Source organism: Cibotium barometz, chromosome 2, assembly GCF_041138505.1.
Source record: "Cibotium barometz isolate CiBa-2024 chromosome 2, ASM4113850v1, whole genome shotgun sequence".
Lineage (NCBI taxonomy): Eukaryota > Viridiplantae > Streptophyta > Polypodiopsida > Cyatheales > Cibotiaceae > Cibotium > Cibotium barometz.
The window spans coordinates 8,092,847-8,110,544 of NC_141047.1; the positions used below are offsets into that span (position 1 = coordinate 8,092,847).

Below are 17,698 nucleotides of genomic sequence, written 5' to 3' on the forward strand. Positions count from 1 at the left end.
TGGCATGAGAACATAGAAGTAAATCAAGTGATTTACAACTGCAAGCTGAAAAGGGTTGAGTAATAAAGCTAAGACATAAAGTAGCATGAGTAATTGACTACTAAAGCTAGACATAAAGGTGGCATGAGAGAGAGTGTTTTATTTCCGTCTTACAAAAGACCAAATGGGTCTATGAGCAATAATGCTCTCCTAAGAATCGCCTTCACAAGAAATGCCTCAAGTTTGGATCACGCAGCCATATATATTTATTTATATGCAAACAAATACATATACATACAAGCACGCATTGTACAAGTCCACACACAAGCATGACCTGCATACTCGTTTAATCGTGTGGGGAATAAGTTTGAGTCATCTTAGAATCTAAAAGGTCCCTTTTTTAGTGTCCAGTGCAAATCATTAAATAGTGAGCCTGTGAAGAATTTGAAATTCTTGCAAACTAGCAATTTTAAAGGTTTCATCAGTTTGTTTCTAGAGTATCATAGATACGGTTTCAAGATTTTTAAGGGGGAGAGACTGTTTTTTGGGTAGATGTCTAGGTAAACATCAAAAGCACCCCAACAGTATGAAAAGAAATTTAAACTAAACACAAAATCGTCCATTACTAGCTATGTAGACTAATAGCGATGACTACCAAAAAAAGAGAGAGAGAGAGAAGCTAAGCCCTTGCATGATGTCATGTGTGAGAGAGAGAGAGAGAGTCATCTATGAGCATAAAACAGAGCATCTCACATCATGGTACAAACATGATGGAGTAATCTCCTGAATGTAACAGGAGGAGGCCATGCCAGGCCAGCATTACAGCAGCAGTGGCATTGACAGTTAAGCAACTCTGGCTGCACTAACAGGATGTCATTCAAGGCAAATATTACAGCTGCAACAGAACATTACCATGTGCGCGACTGTCTCCACTAAAAAAATAGATAACAAAATGGAACCTGCAACCAAGAGACTACATTGCAAATGCCCAAAAACCAATTTGTCAGGGATTATACAGCCACAGAGCTTGGATTAAATAAATGCAAGACCAAATGTTGGTCTCATCAAGTTGTCTAGATTCTATACAGCAGTTTTACACCAGTCACTTGAGATGCATGTAGCAAACTCCCTCTCTCCTTTGCCAGGCACATGATGAGAACCTTGCCATGCCTAATATAGCCGTGTACTTAAATGGAGCTTGATTACTTTGTGATTAAATCGCCTTTACTTTGTCTAAAAACCAGCCATTTACTTTCTACAAAATTGTCTTCCAGTGGACAAACTGATGATCAGAATTGCTTTCCTAGTTCCATCTTTTTTACCATCCCAATTGCACCATGTAACATTGAATCAAGAATGCCAGCCACCTGATTAACAAGCACATACATATAAGCCATGACAGATTTAACTTCAGATTGGGGAAATGACTGGTTTTATGGGAAAGGTAATTGTTACATACCGTGAAGACACCACCGATAATCGCACAAACATTTGTGATAAAATGTGAAAAAGATTTTGGATTCTCTCTAACAAGTACCTGTACAGTCAGCAAGGCAATAATGCAGGCAAGAGAACAAGTTGAGATCAATACCCACATATTTGAATACTTTCCTAAAAAATTAAGCAATGAGCACACATTGCACACGCGTGTACACGCACATCCACATGCATGCACACATACACGTGTGCCCACACACGCACACTTACACGACCTTCTCCCCAAATCCCATCATGGAAGAATACCAAAAATGAAGGACCAATTCCCCTTGTCATAGACCTACATATCCATAATGAGCATTGGTTCAGGTGATGAGGGAATGGGAGAAAGTCCAAAAGGCCCACTAACCTGCATTGGGGAGAGTTCGTAATGGAACTTGGCAGTTGGCATATCTGTTGTCTGGAGGACATTGCTATGAACAGTGTAATCATACTTCTCAAGTACTGTTTCATGTCGGGCCCTTGCTGAAATCACTTCAGTCTTCACAACTTGCAAGTAATGTTCATGCTGCCAAATCGAAAGCATTACTAAGTGACAAAATGGTGAGGATGGCCACAGAAGTGCAAGAGATGATTACATGTTCTTTATGTGAAGAACACTTACAGTGATGTTTTCATGTTCTGATACATATATCCTAACAGGAAGGCGATCCCCGGATGAGACAAGCTGAGGAGTAAGTCTCATGACTTCTCGCAACATCTTCCAAGGCAGCCTCCTTCCAAAGGAAAAATCTGAGACATAATGTGTCATGTTCATCATCGATGCATCGAATGAGTGAGATCCTGAGTGGGCTGATATCATTAAATTGCCTGGAACCTGTGCCATCCCACCAACACACAAAACATTACAAAATTCCATATACATATATATATTGGTTACTTTACTTTGTGTAAAAGTGTGTTGTCTTTGGTGATTAACAAAAGTTATCTCAGATATGTTGCTTGTGTTTATCCTCAAGTGGATAATCGATGATTTGACTTATTGCTCCATACACCTACAACATGGCTTGGAGAGGTAAACCTCCTCCACTGTAATCCGGATCCTGCCTACATAAGCGAGGGATGGTGTCCGTCCCTTGTGTGGGGCTCCTTTCCAAGGGGCTTTTAATGAACTTATCCTTCTGGTAGATGACCACATTCTTGCCACCAAGTTCTCTCATCCCAAGGGACCCTTACATGCGGAATTAAAGCATATCACATGTTTACAAGTGAGCCCAAAATAGGGGAACCCACCCTGTTGAGGGAACTTGTTTTGCCAAGAGATTAAATTGATGGAATTAGCACAAATGACAAAAGTTCAAGTGGCTTTGAAAAATTAACAACTATTCCACCTAAGAAAATGCATGCATATCAGTATGTACTACAATATACCACCACCTTCTCTTCAGCTTGGGTGCAAGCTTAACCTTAAGGCCAACACTGCTTCAGAAGTGCTCACAGCAGCTAGGACTTCACTACCAATGGTTTTGTGCCTTGATTACATAGTACTCTGGCCACTTGTCCACTGCTTATAAGCATGCTAAAAAACCATTAAAAACTTTCATCTAGATGACGATTTAAGTGTAAGATAACAATATGGCTCTAGTAGTGAGATTAAACTTGAAGTTTTAGGGCTGACTTAAGATTGCTTTCAATAGCTGTTGCTGAATCCAATCTCTAAAAGTGAGTGGATTTGCTCATAGTTCGTTATCTTCAGGATCTGGCCATGACCAAGCTCTAGCGACACATTTAAGTAGTGGTTTTGATCGTAAGGAACACCACGTTTGAGCAATATGCACGCTCGGTATAGGTCTACCCTCAAGCTTAAGGATTCTCCGAAGGGAGTGGGAGGTGACCTTGCTGGCAACCCTTCCAGTTTATCTTTGTTCATTTCTGTGTTGAGAATGGTGTTTGAGGGCTTTCATGCACTCACGCCATACTTTGGATAAAGCCGTGCTTCAGGTCATGATTTTTGATACAATGGGTGTTCACGCACACCTGTATAAACTCCTGGCAGTACTACCATACATAGTGCACAGTTAACCTTTCTTTCGGATACCCCTCTTTGGGAGCTGATACTTACCTTCTTAACTTTCACAAAACCTTCTATTCTGCAGCCTCCAGCACGAGGGGCAGGACGCTTTACTGTTTCATTAGAGGCAACAAATAAACTGTGAGGTTTACTCTCCAACGGAACCTTTGCAACTGGTGCCACCAAAGCCTCCATAGCCTGCATATTTGAGCATGCAACACAAAGCAGAAAAGTTCATTTGTCAAGACAAGCTAAAAAATGAACCACAAAGTACAAAAAATTTAGGAAGATTTTTGTCATATATGACTTCTTATCAACTGAACGAAACTAATTGACTTCTCTTCTTAACAACTGTGATCACATTAGCATGGATTTTGATAGAACCACTACAAAAGTTTCAGCCAAAATGAAATAGTACAGAGCAAATCATCCTGAGAAAAGCTGCGAGCACCCCCCCCCCCCTGCAAACATCTGCGCGGCCTGCGCCCCCCTTTGCTGCCACCTCTTCTTGCCCTCTGCTCTTCTGCGCCTCCCTCCCTTTGACCTGCGCACCCCCTTTGCTGCCACCTCTTCTTGCCCTCTGCCCTTCTGCGCCTACCTCCCTTTGACCTGCGCACCCCTGCCTTTAGCTTGTGCACCCCTCCCCCTGCCCCTTCCACCTACGCACCCCTCCCCCCCTCCTCCCGCATTCATTCCTCTCCTGCTGGCCCCCTTTGATGGACTGCCCTCTCCCCCCCCCCCCCCCCCCCCCCCCCCCTCACCCCCCCCTTTCTCTCTCTTTCTCTCCCCGCGCAGCCCTTCCCCCTCCCTTGCTTCCCTCCCCCTGCAGCCTCTCCAGTTCCCCCCTCCATTTCCCCTTCAGCCCCCTCTCGTCCCCTTTGACGGATTGCCCCCCGCCCCCCCCCCCCCCCGCCCCTTATCTCTCTCTCCCCGCGCGGCCCTTCCCCCTCCCTTGCTTCCCTCCCCCACAGCCTCTCCAGTTCCCCCCTCCGTTTCCCCTTCAGCTCCATCCCTTGCCTATCCTTCTCAAAAGCGGACCTCCAGCTCCTCGCTACAACAGTTGCATCTCTAGACACCTCCACACTGTGTGCAAGATTGTTGGTAGCCGCCCAGCGTGTGGACAACTCAGAAATCTTCTACAGGCTAGCCTCCTTGGAGAGCTTGCAAAGATCACAGACATTCATCCTTTGTGGCGCGTCTACTACGACGTTGAGTTTGACTCGCCAACAACGTCAGATAGAGTCATGCAACTGAGCCCCATCGCATTGCGTACGGCCCAAGCCTTCTTTGCGAGGTGGCAACACGGCTTCAACCCCGCATTCGACCCACTGGCTGGTGTTTCACGCTTTCCCATGACACTTTGCTTCCCAGGCCTTAGGAAGGAATACCTTCCTCTTCTCCCTGTGATTGGTGGAGCCACTGGGAGAGTGATGGAATCCCCCCCCCCTTGCTGCTTTGTCCCTTGCGGCCGGGATTCCGTCCCTTCGCATTTGTATTGCCTCGCTAGAGACAGTGCCTCACGTCATATCCCTTCCTTGCCTCTAGGGAGACCCCATCCTCCAGAGAGTGGAGTACTTTGGCCTCTGAATTCATTTGTAGGCAGATGGGACACCTCACCAGAGCTTGCCCTTGGCGCCTAAAACCGGTCTATGGACACATAAAGCGGTAATTCATTCACAAATAACCTGGACTTCCTCAGACACACAATCACAGAATCCTCGCTCCCTCACTCAACAACACATTGGCCCCGAAGTCCGGCGCCCCTTGCGGTATTTCTTTATTGTTAAAAAGTTGGAAAATACAAAGCTCGAGTGCAACAGAGCACTCTACTTGCACCAGCTAAGTTTTACAAATTCTGGGAGAAATTTGCCAACATAACTGCACTAAAACTCTTCCATAACATCTCAGAATGAGTCCCAACTGACAGGCTCACTTCCATAGGCATCAGACTACCCAATGGAGTCCAAAACATTACAATTCAGCTTGCTGTAATTTTCTGCACAGACCTGTTTTCAGCTCTGTTTTCAGCCCAAATTAACCCTTGTACTGTCCTGGAGGACTTTAGCAAAGTCCTACTGCATTTTGGCATCAACCGGGCAACATAACAGCCCAAAAACAGCACCTAAACAGTGCTGAAACAGCGTTGTATTGAAGAGGTTATTACCCTCTTCCGTCCCTGCTTTGGTGTAGGAACTAACTACACCGGTTCCTGTTCAAGGAGGCAACTAGCCTTTGCATATAAGCATGAAATTCACATAGCTGTACCTGATTTTATCTGTTGAGAGCATTACCATAGTCTGCAAGAGAGAGAGAGAGAGAGAGAGAGAGAGAGAGAGACTGTGGGGAGCAAGCTCAACCCTCAATACATGAGTTGCAGGGCAAGGGAGTGCACCACCATAGCTCTTAACCTGCAACAATCCACCATCATGGCTGCAAATGAGCCTCATTCAGCCCAAAATCCCACGCTTCCCTCTTCCCAGTGTAGAAAATGCACATAAATTTGACACTAGGCACATTTTTAAGCCTTTTCCACATGCAATCTTCCAAGCTAAAAATCTCCTGACTGGTTCACATTCTCACAACAGTCCTTTGCCAGCTTTTGGTCCCCTTGACATTCTGCACAAACTGACGCGAACACTTTTCAATTCCGACACTACCCAAAATAGCAGTTCCCTAGATTTTAGGGATGATGTCATCTGCATTCCTTCTGGTCTCCTGACCATCTTTGACCACTATGGTCACTTCAAAATTTGCTTAGAATTCAAGATACATTCACATTTCGGTGGCGGCCACTTACTAGTGTAAACCGGCCTATGCCCTCATTCAACGGCCATGTCCTGGACACTGTCATTCATCTTTCAGTGCCCATGTCCTGGACACTGTCATTCATCTTTCAGTGCAGTTCTCAGGCTTAGCCAACCACTGGTCCAAAGTCCCACGGGCTGACCCATTCTGACATTGCAATGGCCCAAGCCCTTCCAAGAGACCCCGGGGGAAAACAACAGCAACCAAAGAGAAAGAAAAGAAAAATATATATTTATAAAGAAATGTAAATAAAGAAAACAACTGCAAAAAGTTTCACCTCCTGGTGACATACCCCCCTCTTGAAAGAAGCAAGCGACCTCGATTGCAAGTCCACATGCAAACGGATGACACAAGACGATCACAAGATTCCCCAGGTGATTCGTGTCATCGCATGTATCTCTTGCCAACAGATAGTACGGGGTGATGATAGGAATTCCCCACTACCATTTGTGTCATCGCAGGTTCAAGCCTTTCAAATACATGTTTCCGGATGCAACACAGGGCGATAGCACGTGTCTCCGCACTATTAGTGTCACAACACGTATAATCATTCATTGAAGTGTAACAGATGCATTTCTCTAAACCTTGTCCTCCTTATTCCAAGGCTTTTGGAGAAACCTTCTCGCCTTGCCTCCACTCAACTTCAAAGCAATGAAAGTCCATTCATTCATTTATTGACAACAAATGTCAAAACTGTACATTGCCAAACATATGATACAAGTGTAGAGGTCATTCAAAATTCAGGTTCAAAAAGCAGATCATGTCACTGTAGTGTCTAACATGAAACCTTTTGTACCTTCGTCTAGTGGAGACAAATCAGTTTCAGCTTCATTCAGTTTGTGCCATGCTATCATCACATCCACTTCAAAAGTGTTTGTCAGCCATGCAAAAGAGAACTGCTGCTTGAATTGGACCCATGTAGCAGGTGCCTGTCCTTGCATCAACAGTGAGGTCCACCACTGCAATGCATTACCTTTCAAGAAAGTAGCAGCCTTCCGCACCTTAGAAGACTCTGTAAAGTTTACCCTAGTGTATGCTGCATCAAACTGCTGAATAGAAGTCAGCGCTTTCAATTTGTCCTGCATCCCACTGAAAGTCTCAAACTTTACTGCTTGACCTCCTTCTTTGTAATCCTTTTGCACCTTTTCTGCATCAGTCCTTACTGCTCTTTGTCCACTAGGCTGAGAAAATTCAGCCACATTAACACGTGCTGCAGGCATCAAAACTGGACTGAAATGTGTCTGAAGTCCAGGCTGCACACCTATGTTGGCATAAAGAGGGTTCACAAATTCTGTAGGCATCAGTCCTGGTGACCCTCTTGGCATCAAACTTGGCAAAGCTGTGGGCGGTCTAGCCATGGCCTGGAAAATAGACCCACCACCAAAATAACCGGGTTGGGCAGCAACCAAAGGAGGAATGGTCGGCAGAACCATTTGTGCATTACTGCCCTGACCATTAACTGCCTGATCCTGTGCCTGTGTAACATGCTGCACTGGATTAGCTGCCACTGCTGGTGTTTGCTCTACATGCTGTGGCATCCTTGGCACTTGTTCCTGTGCCCTCTCTACTGCATGCTGGGATGCTTCAACCTGGGAATCCCCTGTACGTGACTGCAAAAATTTCTTCATTCTGGGATTCTTAACTAGCTGCTGAAAAGTTCCAAGCATGCTAAGAAGCTGTGCCTGAAACAAATCCTCCTGTTCCTGTTCTTCCTCTAACAAGGCTGGCTGTACGCTGTCTGCGAGTAGAAGAGGAACTCTCTTCGGCAGGGAGCTTGCCTTTCCCTTTGTCTGTCATACTGTCAACTGAAAGTTTAAGGGAACCTGTATCCAAAGAAAGAGACCGTACTCTTTCTCACCTGTAATCAGTTGTACCTCACTATGTCTGTCTCCTGTTCACCCAATCCAATCCGTGTCCGGGCTCTTGCAGAAAAGAGGACCCTATCCCGGCAATGGAACCATAAAACCGGTCTATGGACACATAAAGCGGTAATTCATTCACAAATAACCTGGACTTACTCAGACACACAATCACAGAATCCTCGCTCCCTCGCCCAACAACACATTGGCCCCGAAGTCCGGCGCCCCTTGCGGTATTTCTTTATTGTTAAAAAGTTGGAAAATACAAAGCTCGAGTGCAACAGAGCACTCTACTTGCACCAGCTAAGTTTTACAAATTCTGGGAGAAATTTGCCAGCATAACTGCACTAAAACTGTTCCATAACATCTCAGAATGAGTCCCAACTGACACGCTCACTTCCATAGGCATCAGACTACCCAATGGAGTCCAAAACATTACAATTCAGCTTGCTGTAATTTTCTGCACAGACCTGTTTTCAGCTCTGTTTTCAGCCCAAATTAACCCTTGTACTGTCCTGGAGGACTTTAGCAAAGTCCTACTGCATTTTGGCATCAACCGGGCAACATAACAGCCCAAAAACAGCACCTAAACAGTGCTGAAACAGCGTTGTATTGAAGAGGTTATTACCATCTTCCGTCCCTGCTTTGGTGTAGGAACTAACTACACCGGTTCCTGTTCAAGGAGGCAACTAGCCTCTGCATATAAGCATGAAATTCACATAGCTGTACCTAATTTTATCTGTTGAGAGCATTACCATAGTCTGCAAGAGAGAGAGAGAGAGAGAGACTGTGGGGAGCAAGCTCAACCCTCAATACATGAGTTGCAGGGCAAGGGAGTGCACCACCATAGCTCTTAACCTGCAACAATCCACCATCATGGCTGCAAATGAGCCTCATTCAGCCCAAAATCCCACGCTTCCCTCTTCCCAGTGTGGAAAATGCACATAAATTTGACACTTGGCACATTTTTACGCCTTTTCCACATGCAATCTTCCAAGCTAAAAATCTCCTGACTGGTTCACATTCTCACAACAGTCCTTTGCCAGCTTTTGGTCCCCTTGACATTCTGCACAAACTGACGCGAACACTTTTCAATTCCGACACTGCCCAAAATAGCAGTTCCCTAGATTTTAGGGATGATGTCATTTGCATTCCTTCTGGTCTCCTGACCATCTTTGACCACTATGGTCACTTCAGAATTTGCTTAGAATTCAAGATACATTCACATTTCGGTGGCGGCCACTTACTAGTGTAAACCGGCCTATGCCCTCATTCAGTGGCCATGTCCTGGACACTGTCATTCATCTTTCAGTGCCCATGTCCTCGACACTGTCATTCATCTTTCAGTGCCCATGTCCTGGACACTGTCATTCATCTTTCAGTGCAGTTCTCAGGCTTAGCCAACCACTGGTCCAAAGTCCCACGGGCTGACCCATTCTAACATTGCAATGGCCCAAGCCCTTCCAAGAGATCCCGGGGGAAAACAACAGCAACCAAAGAGAAAGAAAAGAAAAATATATATTTATAAAGAAATGTAAATAAAGAAAACAACTGCAAAAAGTTTCACCTCTTGGTGACAGCGCCAGTCCAGGAGACTACCTTCCCGCACCCCCCCCCTCCCCCCTCCCCGGGGTCACAGCCCACATCATCATTAGGGGGTAGGGAGAGATGAAGGCCCTCAGGTAGCCGAACACCAGGACCCAACCAAACGACTCTGTTGCCGGCGCGAGTGGCAAACCGTTGGTCTGCACCAGGGCTGCCAGTTGACTTCCAAAGCTGAGCGGCGTCGCCATGCGTGCCAGGCAAGCAAAGTACAGGAGGATTTGGTTCTTTCAGAGAACCGTTTTGAGCAATTTACACAGCACCCACCCATCGGCGACGCCCCAAACATGTGGATTGGAGAGGACTGTGTGGGCTTCCTCAATGTTCATGCCCCAAACGTCGTAGCAGGTAGAGCCACCTTCTGGAGTACAATCCGTCAGTCCCTTCCTTAGGTTGACTTTTGGTGCATGGGTGGAGAGTTTAGCATGATCGAGTTAGCAAAGGACAGACTCGGAGGAGGCACGCCTAAAGTCTTAGGCACAAAGTACTCTACTTGGGAGGAGCTTATCTTGGCACTCAGGGGATAGGACCCTTGGCATCTGCCAGAGTTTGAACTTTGGGCACAGCGCCAAGAGCTTGTGCTTCTTGCGGTCCGATAGGAGGAGCACTCACCCCTACCTCTCTTGACTTGATAGATTCTATGTGGATGAGTGGGCTTGCGGTCATGGGGGCCTGATTGGCATCTTGGTGGGCACCACTTTCTTTGATCATGTTGTGGTTATTCTATCCTTGGAGGACCCCTGGAGGTAGGACAGGCATATGAGTACTAGGATTCCGGACAGCCTCATATAGGACCCTGAGATCTGCAGTAGGATAGAGGAGATATGGGAGGGACTGGACTTTATCTCAGGTTTTGCCGCACGCACCTTGGATGCGGGTCTCAGTGAGATCAGTAGCTTTTTGCAGGAGCCAGCACAGAGTAGATTGGAGGGATATCGTGAGCAAGAGAGAAGCATTTGGAGGGGTCTTGCTTCTCTCTAGCGTCTTAAGGAGAGTTCCCTCGATAGCCCGTGGATTGAGAGTTGGCTTGCTCCCGCCCATATAGAGATCAGATCCATCGAGGAGAGGAGGGTGGAGTACATATACCATGCCAGAGCTTCCTTTTGGACCCAGGCTGGAGATAGAGTCATTGGGACTTCTTTGAGATTGCAAGCCCTCACAGGCGGAGAGATGGTATTTGCAGGTTGCGTGGCCAAGATGGAGCTATTGTTTCTGACCGCCCCAATGTGAGAGCCATTGCCATGGATTTTTTCAGATCCCTCCTCATGGGTGCCCCATTATCCTCACAAGTGGTGGGGTCTGGCGGCACACGAGAGAGGTGGTTCCCCCTGCTCTCTGGACCTTCTTATTGACTCCCTTCACAACAGAGGAGTTGACAGAGGCATTGACGGCTCTTCCTAGGCGCAAATGCTGGGGGGCGGACATGCTTCCAATTTCTTTTTTCTTTGCCATTGGGATCTCATGGAAGGAGGCCTTTGAGCAGCCTTCAATGAGATTATGACTACAAGCGCCATGCCAGAGAGGCTTTGAGAGGGTTTGATTCACTTGATTTCTAAGGAGGGTGGTGACAAATCGGAGATCTGGTAGTGGAGACCCATCACCCTCCTTGGGACCGCCTACAAAATTTTAGCCAAGGCCATCGGCCAGAGATTTCAACCTTTAATCCCTGACTTGATCCATGATACTCATACAGGTTTTGTTTAGGATCGGAGCATTTTGGACAACATCGGTGACAGCTTTGGCCAGGATGTGGCAACAAGACCTCATTGTGCTCCTAGACTTTGAGAAAGCTTATGATAGAGTTGATTGGAGCTTTCTAGAGGGCAGATGTACCAGATGGGGTTCCTACTGGAGTGGATCCGCTGTGTTTCGGACCTCTACTCAGCCTCTCACAGTCACGTTCTCAGTCAGGAAGCTCGAGGTGACAGATTTTCCCTTTCTCGCTCCGTTAGGCAGGGCTGTCCACTGGCACCATACCTCTTCCTATTTGTCACCGAGGCCATGAGCAGTTTTCTCTCAGCTCAGAAGACAGGGCTGTAGGGATTGCGTCTCCCCATCCGTACTCAAGAGGAGCTGCTGGACTCAGAGTTTGCAGATCACCAAGCTCATGTGTGGGCCACTTGCATTGTGAACAATTGAGCTTCTTACTTTCAAAAGCCACTGGTCGGCCTTCTTGGCTCAACACAGCTCATATGGCAATACTACTAGCATCTGTTTCAACGACAAAAGGTAATGACAGATCCACGATCTTCAACACAGGTGCAGTTGCAACTGCCTGCTTTAACTTATCAAAACTTTGTTGTTGAATGTCAGTCTAGACATAAACAACGGTAACTTGCAACAAGTCGGTCCTATTTCAGAATAGAAAATAATAAACTTTCTATGAAAACCAGATAGTCCTAAGAAAGATCCAAGCGCCATAATGTCCTATGGACCAAGCCAAGATTATTGCTACTTTCTCCGAATCCATCTTGATATAATGTGTCCCAAACACTCAACTTTCTCTTGACATAGGAAAGTTTTTTGTTTACCGGCATACAACACATTTTCCTTGAGCACGCTAAATACTATAAACAAGTGTGGTTCGTGCTCCAGTAAAGATTTACTATAGACCAAAATGTAATCAATAAAATCCACCACAAATTTACCCATAAATAGCCTAAAGACATCATTCATTAACATAACAAATGTGGTTGGTGCATTAGTAAGTCCAAATGGCATAACAAGGTACTCATAATGACCAAAACGAGTACGAAAAGCAGTCTTAGATACATCTTCGTCTTTAATACAAATCTAATGATATCCACTCTTTAAATCTATCTTACTGAAGACCTTAGCTCCACCTAAAGGGTCTATCAAATCATCGATCCGTGGCATCGGATATCGATGTTTTACACTAAGTTTATTTAAGGCTGTGTAATCGATACACATCCGATAAGAACCATCTTTCTTCTTAAATAGCAAAACTGGAGAAGCGAACGGTGAGAAATTGGGATGAATGAGTCCTTTCACTAGGTACTCCTTGATCACCTCGACACCTTGTTCTCCTCGACCAAACTCACCTGGTATGGAGGTCTATTGATCGCACTTGCACTAGGCACAAGCTCTATTCAATGCTCTGCATTTCTGCTCGGAGGCAAAGAAGAGGGAAATTCATATTTAAAAACATCATAAAATTCCATCAGAATTTTCTCTTGCAAAGATTTTGTGGCATTACAAGTTGGAGTTCCACTTTCATGCGTGTCTATAACACTTGGAGCTTTTTGAACCCAACCTAAAAAGAGAGACTTACAAGATTATGGAATGCCATGTTCTCTCCTTGGCTCTATCCAAAGGTAGTGTGATGACCACCCACGGCTGATCAATGGCAATCCTCATGGCATGGGACATGTGCCTCTAGAGATGGCTGGGCCACACAATGAATACGTCCCCTGTGACCCTCAAGAAATAATCTTTGTTCTTTTCTTTTTGTAGAAAGGAAACTTCTGTTAAGTAATTCTAAGTATTTGTGTCACTAGCCTGGACATTTCCCAGTATAATGAAAGGGGTCTGGTGGACTCCAGGATGTCTAAATATTTGGAAAGTACAAGCTTTGGGAATGGGAGATTATCCTAGAATACAAAGGACCACACTCCTAAAATTTAGGAGAGTTGCTATTTTTGGCCTGACTCTGATGGAAATTCTGTTCGCGTCATTACATCTGGAATTGAGCAGATACCAAGAGTTGGCAAAGTGCCTATGACAGAATGTCTACTAGATGGGATATTTTTAGAGCTAAAGATTATGGGAGAACCCATCTCTTAGATTGAGACATGTGGCAAGAAAGTGGATCAAAGTGAGACAAGTGGCCTCACACTTGTCACTCCAGCTATTGTGTGGCTCTCCACTTGTCATTGTAGCCTTCTCTTGCCATTTTAGCTCATGGGAGGCCCAAATCTATAAATTGGAGCCCTCTCTCTTCATTAACGAGGCTCTCTTGCTACACGCTAGCCTCTACCACCGTTACAGGCTGCCCTAATGATGGCTACTCTCTTTCTCTCTCTTGAAGGCTGCCCATGAAGAATACCGGCTGTTGGGGACTGTTTTGGAGGCTTCCATCACGAAGAAATACTGAAGGCAAGGGTATTTAATCATTTATTATGATTTCTAGCCATTGTACTTGTTGTACCAACCTTTGTACCTGTTGTACCAGCCATTGTATTGGCTGTGCTAGTCCTTGTACTTGTTGTACTTGCTGTACCACCCATTGTACTGGCTGTACCAGCTTCTATACTTGTTGTACCAGCCACTGTACCTGCTGTACTAGTCACTGTACATGCTGTACCAGCATTTGTACTTGCTATACCTACGGTACCAACCATCGTATCTGCTGTTCCGGCTTGGTAGCCTCGTGTTGGGCTGTGTTATGGCATTTGTATATGGATAATCCGGCATCTCCCGTGGGGAGAGTAAGGCCCTCAAAGCTTGTACATGATATTATTCTCCTTGGGCAATAAAATACTCCAAGGGGGGGGGTCGGCCCATTCCGGCTTCTATGCGGTGTCACACGTGCAAGCTGCCAAGCTCCATTTTCAACATTTGTAGATGTTTTATCCATCTTTTATGTTTTATGCAAAGTGATGATGGATATGTGTTAAGGATGTTGCCATGTTTAAATGTTTTAATATGCATTGATGGTATCAACAAGTGTGTCAAAGGCCCTAGTCCCCCGGGCACCACATCATGACTAGAGTTCGTATCGAAGAGTACCTTCAGTGGTTTCCCGTCAACCGAACCCTTCATGACAATAAGTTCTGTAACTGGAAACTGGTAACTGTGGCTAGCCTCTGAAGATAAGACTCTATATACAACTGTGGATACCCGTTTCTCAATTGACACTGAGAGTATCCTAATAGAATGCTGGGGTGTGTGATCTAGAGTATTATCCAATAAATCTTCCTCGAGATCATCCCCGTGATCTGAATCTATAGGCTCAGTGGTCATATTTGCAGCTATGCGCTGCTTCTTCAAAGGACAATCATGCCTTTGATGCTTGCCTATACAAGCATAGCATAAACCTTTATTCTTTGCTTTTTCAAACTCCTCGCGGGAGTGAGAGAAGATCTGCGGTCATTCTTCATTAATACCTTTCTCTTATCTCCTACAAGAGTCTTTGTAGACGAATGTACACTAGACATAGATGCCTTTCCCTTTTGTCCACTAATGTACCTGGAAGCGTCATAAGTAGGTTGCATAAAATGTGACTTGGAACCTTGACCTACTGCTTGACTTTAACCTTTTCGACCATCTTCATAAACTAAAGCCATCTCTATAGCTCTGTATAAGGTTTGACACTTCTAATGGCGTACTAATGGTCGAAATTTATCATTTAATCCCTAGGCGAATTTATGAACTTGTAAGAAATCTGGTAAAATTTGGGGTATTTTCGTAAGCGTCTCTCAATACTTGTCTGCATACTCCTGAATTGTAAGATTCTTTGAGAGAGAAAAAACCAAGTATCAAGTGCTCTACTCTGCTCATCTTGTGGCACAAAGTTCTGAATAAACATATCTTTAAACTCCTCCCAAGGATTCGGGATCGCCTTGTCCTTTTGAATTTTCCTCCATCAAAACGAAGAGCCACATGTTGTAAATTATATGCAACATGCTGGATTCTAATGTGCTCATCTGTAATATCACATAAAGTAAAGCATTGCTCCCACTTAGAAAGTCACTGATCTACTGCATCAGCCGTGTGAGAAGGTAAAGTACCAGTGTACTTTGGTGGTTTCAAATCCTTTAATGCAAGTTTTGGCTTTAATCCCTTTCCAAAGTACCCTCATGATTACCCAAGGGATGGGTATCTGAAGTTGGCGCTAAGGTACTATAGGTGTCATCATAGTGTGGATATCATTCACAAATAAATTCATTTGCTCCCGCAAATCATCCATTTGTTGGCGAAGAGGGATAGATTTGGGTGATTGTGGGGCAGAGTGATCGGAATCCATTTTTAACCACGAATATGCAAGAAGCACCAAACGATGAAAAATAAAACAGTAGAGCTTCAAAGATTGGGCCAAGTGCTGCGAGAAACATGCCACCGGAAAGAAAGATTCTTGTGCGCGTGAACTCTCTCCAAGAAACCTTTGAAAGAAAGACCTTAGGGCTTTAAATTTACAATAAGCTCTTTTTACAATGTGCCACGTGTAAGGATCGTAACAAATCTCCAGAGATTCGCAGAGGCGATTGAGATCTTTTGTTGCGCATCAGGAGTGCAAATCAAATGGCACAAGTCATGTGGTTTTTGGGTAGGCTCTACACCCGCCCCAACTTGGTGTCCAGTTGAGGCTTTCTAGTGGATCCCGAGGGGCACTCCAGTCCACTATTTGGGATGCCAAGTAGACATCGATATCTCCTTGGAGCAACAGCTCAATCCTCTTCTTCTGAGCATTCAGAAGAAGCTTTTGTACTGGAGTTTTGCGAGGCTCTACTTAGCCGGCCGAGTGGTGGTGGTGAACCAAGTCCTTCTTGCCACCATGTGGTACATTACTTCTTATTGGGCCTTCCCCCGAGCATGCATTGGTCAGGTACAACGGTTGATCCGGAACTTCTGGTGGGCCGACAATGATGGGAGGCCTGCCTGGGGCAAGGTGGCCTGGAGAGTGATCATTGAGCCGCGAAGCAGAGGGGGCATAGGCATTATTGACCCCACCATTCAGAGCCGTGCCCTGTTGGGCAAGTTGATTGTTAGAGGACTTCTTCCAGGTGGTGAGCCTTGGAAGGACGTCCTCTTGGCCCGGATTTCAGCCCGTACTCTGAGCTTGGGGGGCCCTTGGCCACAGAGCACCAGATGGATCATAGAGATGCAAGCCCATGGATTTAGCCCAGCTTTTGAGGACAGATTTGCAGCTAGCCTACTTCGAGCTTGGGATCACCTCAAGCCGGCCCTTCAACAATCAGCTCTGGTAGCCTTGGAGGAGCATCTTTGGCTGATTTGGAACCCCCTGATCCGTTTACCCAGTGGCCACATGTTGGGGGCCCAACCTCATGTATCATGGGGAGCATTGAGCATAGGACCTGCCAAGTCTCTTGGAGATTGGATTGCATTCAAACAGCTTTCCCCGGAGGCTCAGGAGAGGCATGGCTGGGATCCAGGGTAGAGACAGACTCAGCCTCGACATCGACTCTGGTATTCCCCACGAGTGGCTGACCCCTATCCCAAAACCGAACCCCTCGTAGTGACTAGGCATGTTTAGTAGGCATGATATTCTCTTGGCAATTCATGGCACGGATGAGAGCTGTGCTTTGCTCACTTTTTCTATTGAACCCCATGGCAGATTACAGAGAGGGTCCCTTCTGGATGACTTCAATGGCTACACCTTACAGAGGGTGAGGGTGAGGGTGAGGGTGATTGGATTTCAAGCACACGAGAGGGTCCCTTCTGGATGACTTCAATGGCTACACCTTACAGAGGGTGAGGGTGAGGGTGAGGGTGAGGGTGATTGGATTTCAAGCACACGAGTGGCACATTGACACTCCGCCGGCCAAGGTGGCCAAGGTGAGACTTTGGTGGTTATGGATTTGGGAGAGCCGGCCCCACACGTGCCTCCAATGAGACCCGGGGGAGTGGACTTGGCGTGATCCCGCTGATCGGAAGGACACGGGGTACCCGGTTCTTCGTATACACCACGTGGCTAGGCCGTAGGATTGAGATGCCCGAGGTCGAGGGCACCCCGGCAGATCACCCTCTTTCTTTGGCTGCTGGCACATAGGAGTTTGGCGGTTAGCACGTGGTTGGCCATTGGCGGTCGACCAACTGCTCGTTCTGAGGTGTGGCCACCGTCAGGAGTCTTAGTGACATTGTCTTTGGGATTGCCCGAAGGCTCACTAGGTGTGGCATCGATTTCTCTGCATTTTCATGATGGTCAGGACCTTGACCCGCATCATTTCATGGGGCACTATCGTTT

At 46.0% G+C, this 17,698-nt stretch overlaps 1 protein-coding gene across 1 annotated transcript in view; it reads right to left on the bottom strand.

Moving 5' to 3' along the window:
* Nucleotides 1-907: 907 nt before the first annotated feature.
* Nucleotides 908-17,698, bottom strand: part of LOC147640607 (protein disulfide isomerase-like 5-4) — a 71,397-nt gene continuing 54,606 nt past the window's right edge. Inside the window, exons 11-15 of the mRNA XM_086813502.1 lie at nt 3,539-3,685; nt 2,081-2,293; nt 1,826-1,984; nt 1,439-1,516; nt 908-1,346 (exon numbers count right to left, since the gene is read on the bottom strand). Of these exons, the coding sequence (XP_086669628.1) occupies nt 1,269-1,346; nt 1,439-1,516; nt 1,826-1,984; nt 2,081-2,293; nt 3,539-3,685 (675 nt within the window). The 3' untranslated portion in view covers nt 908-1,268. The remainder of the gene's footprint in view (nt 1,347-1,438; nt 1,517-1,825; nt 1,985-2,080; nt 2,294-3,538; nt 3,686-17,698) is intronic.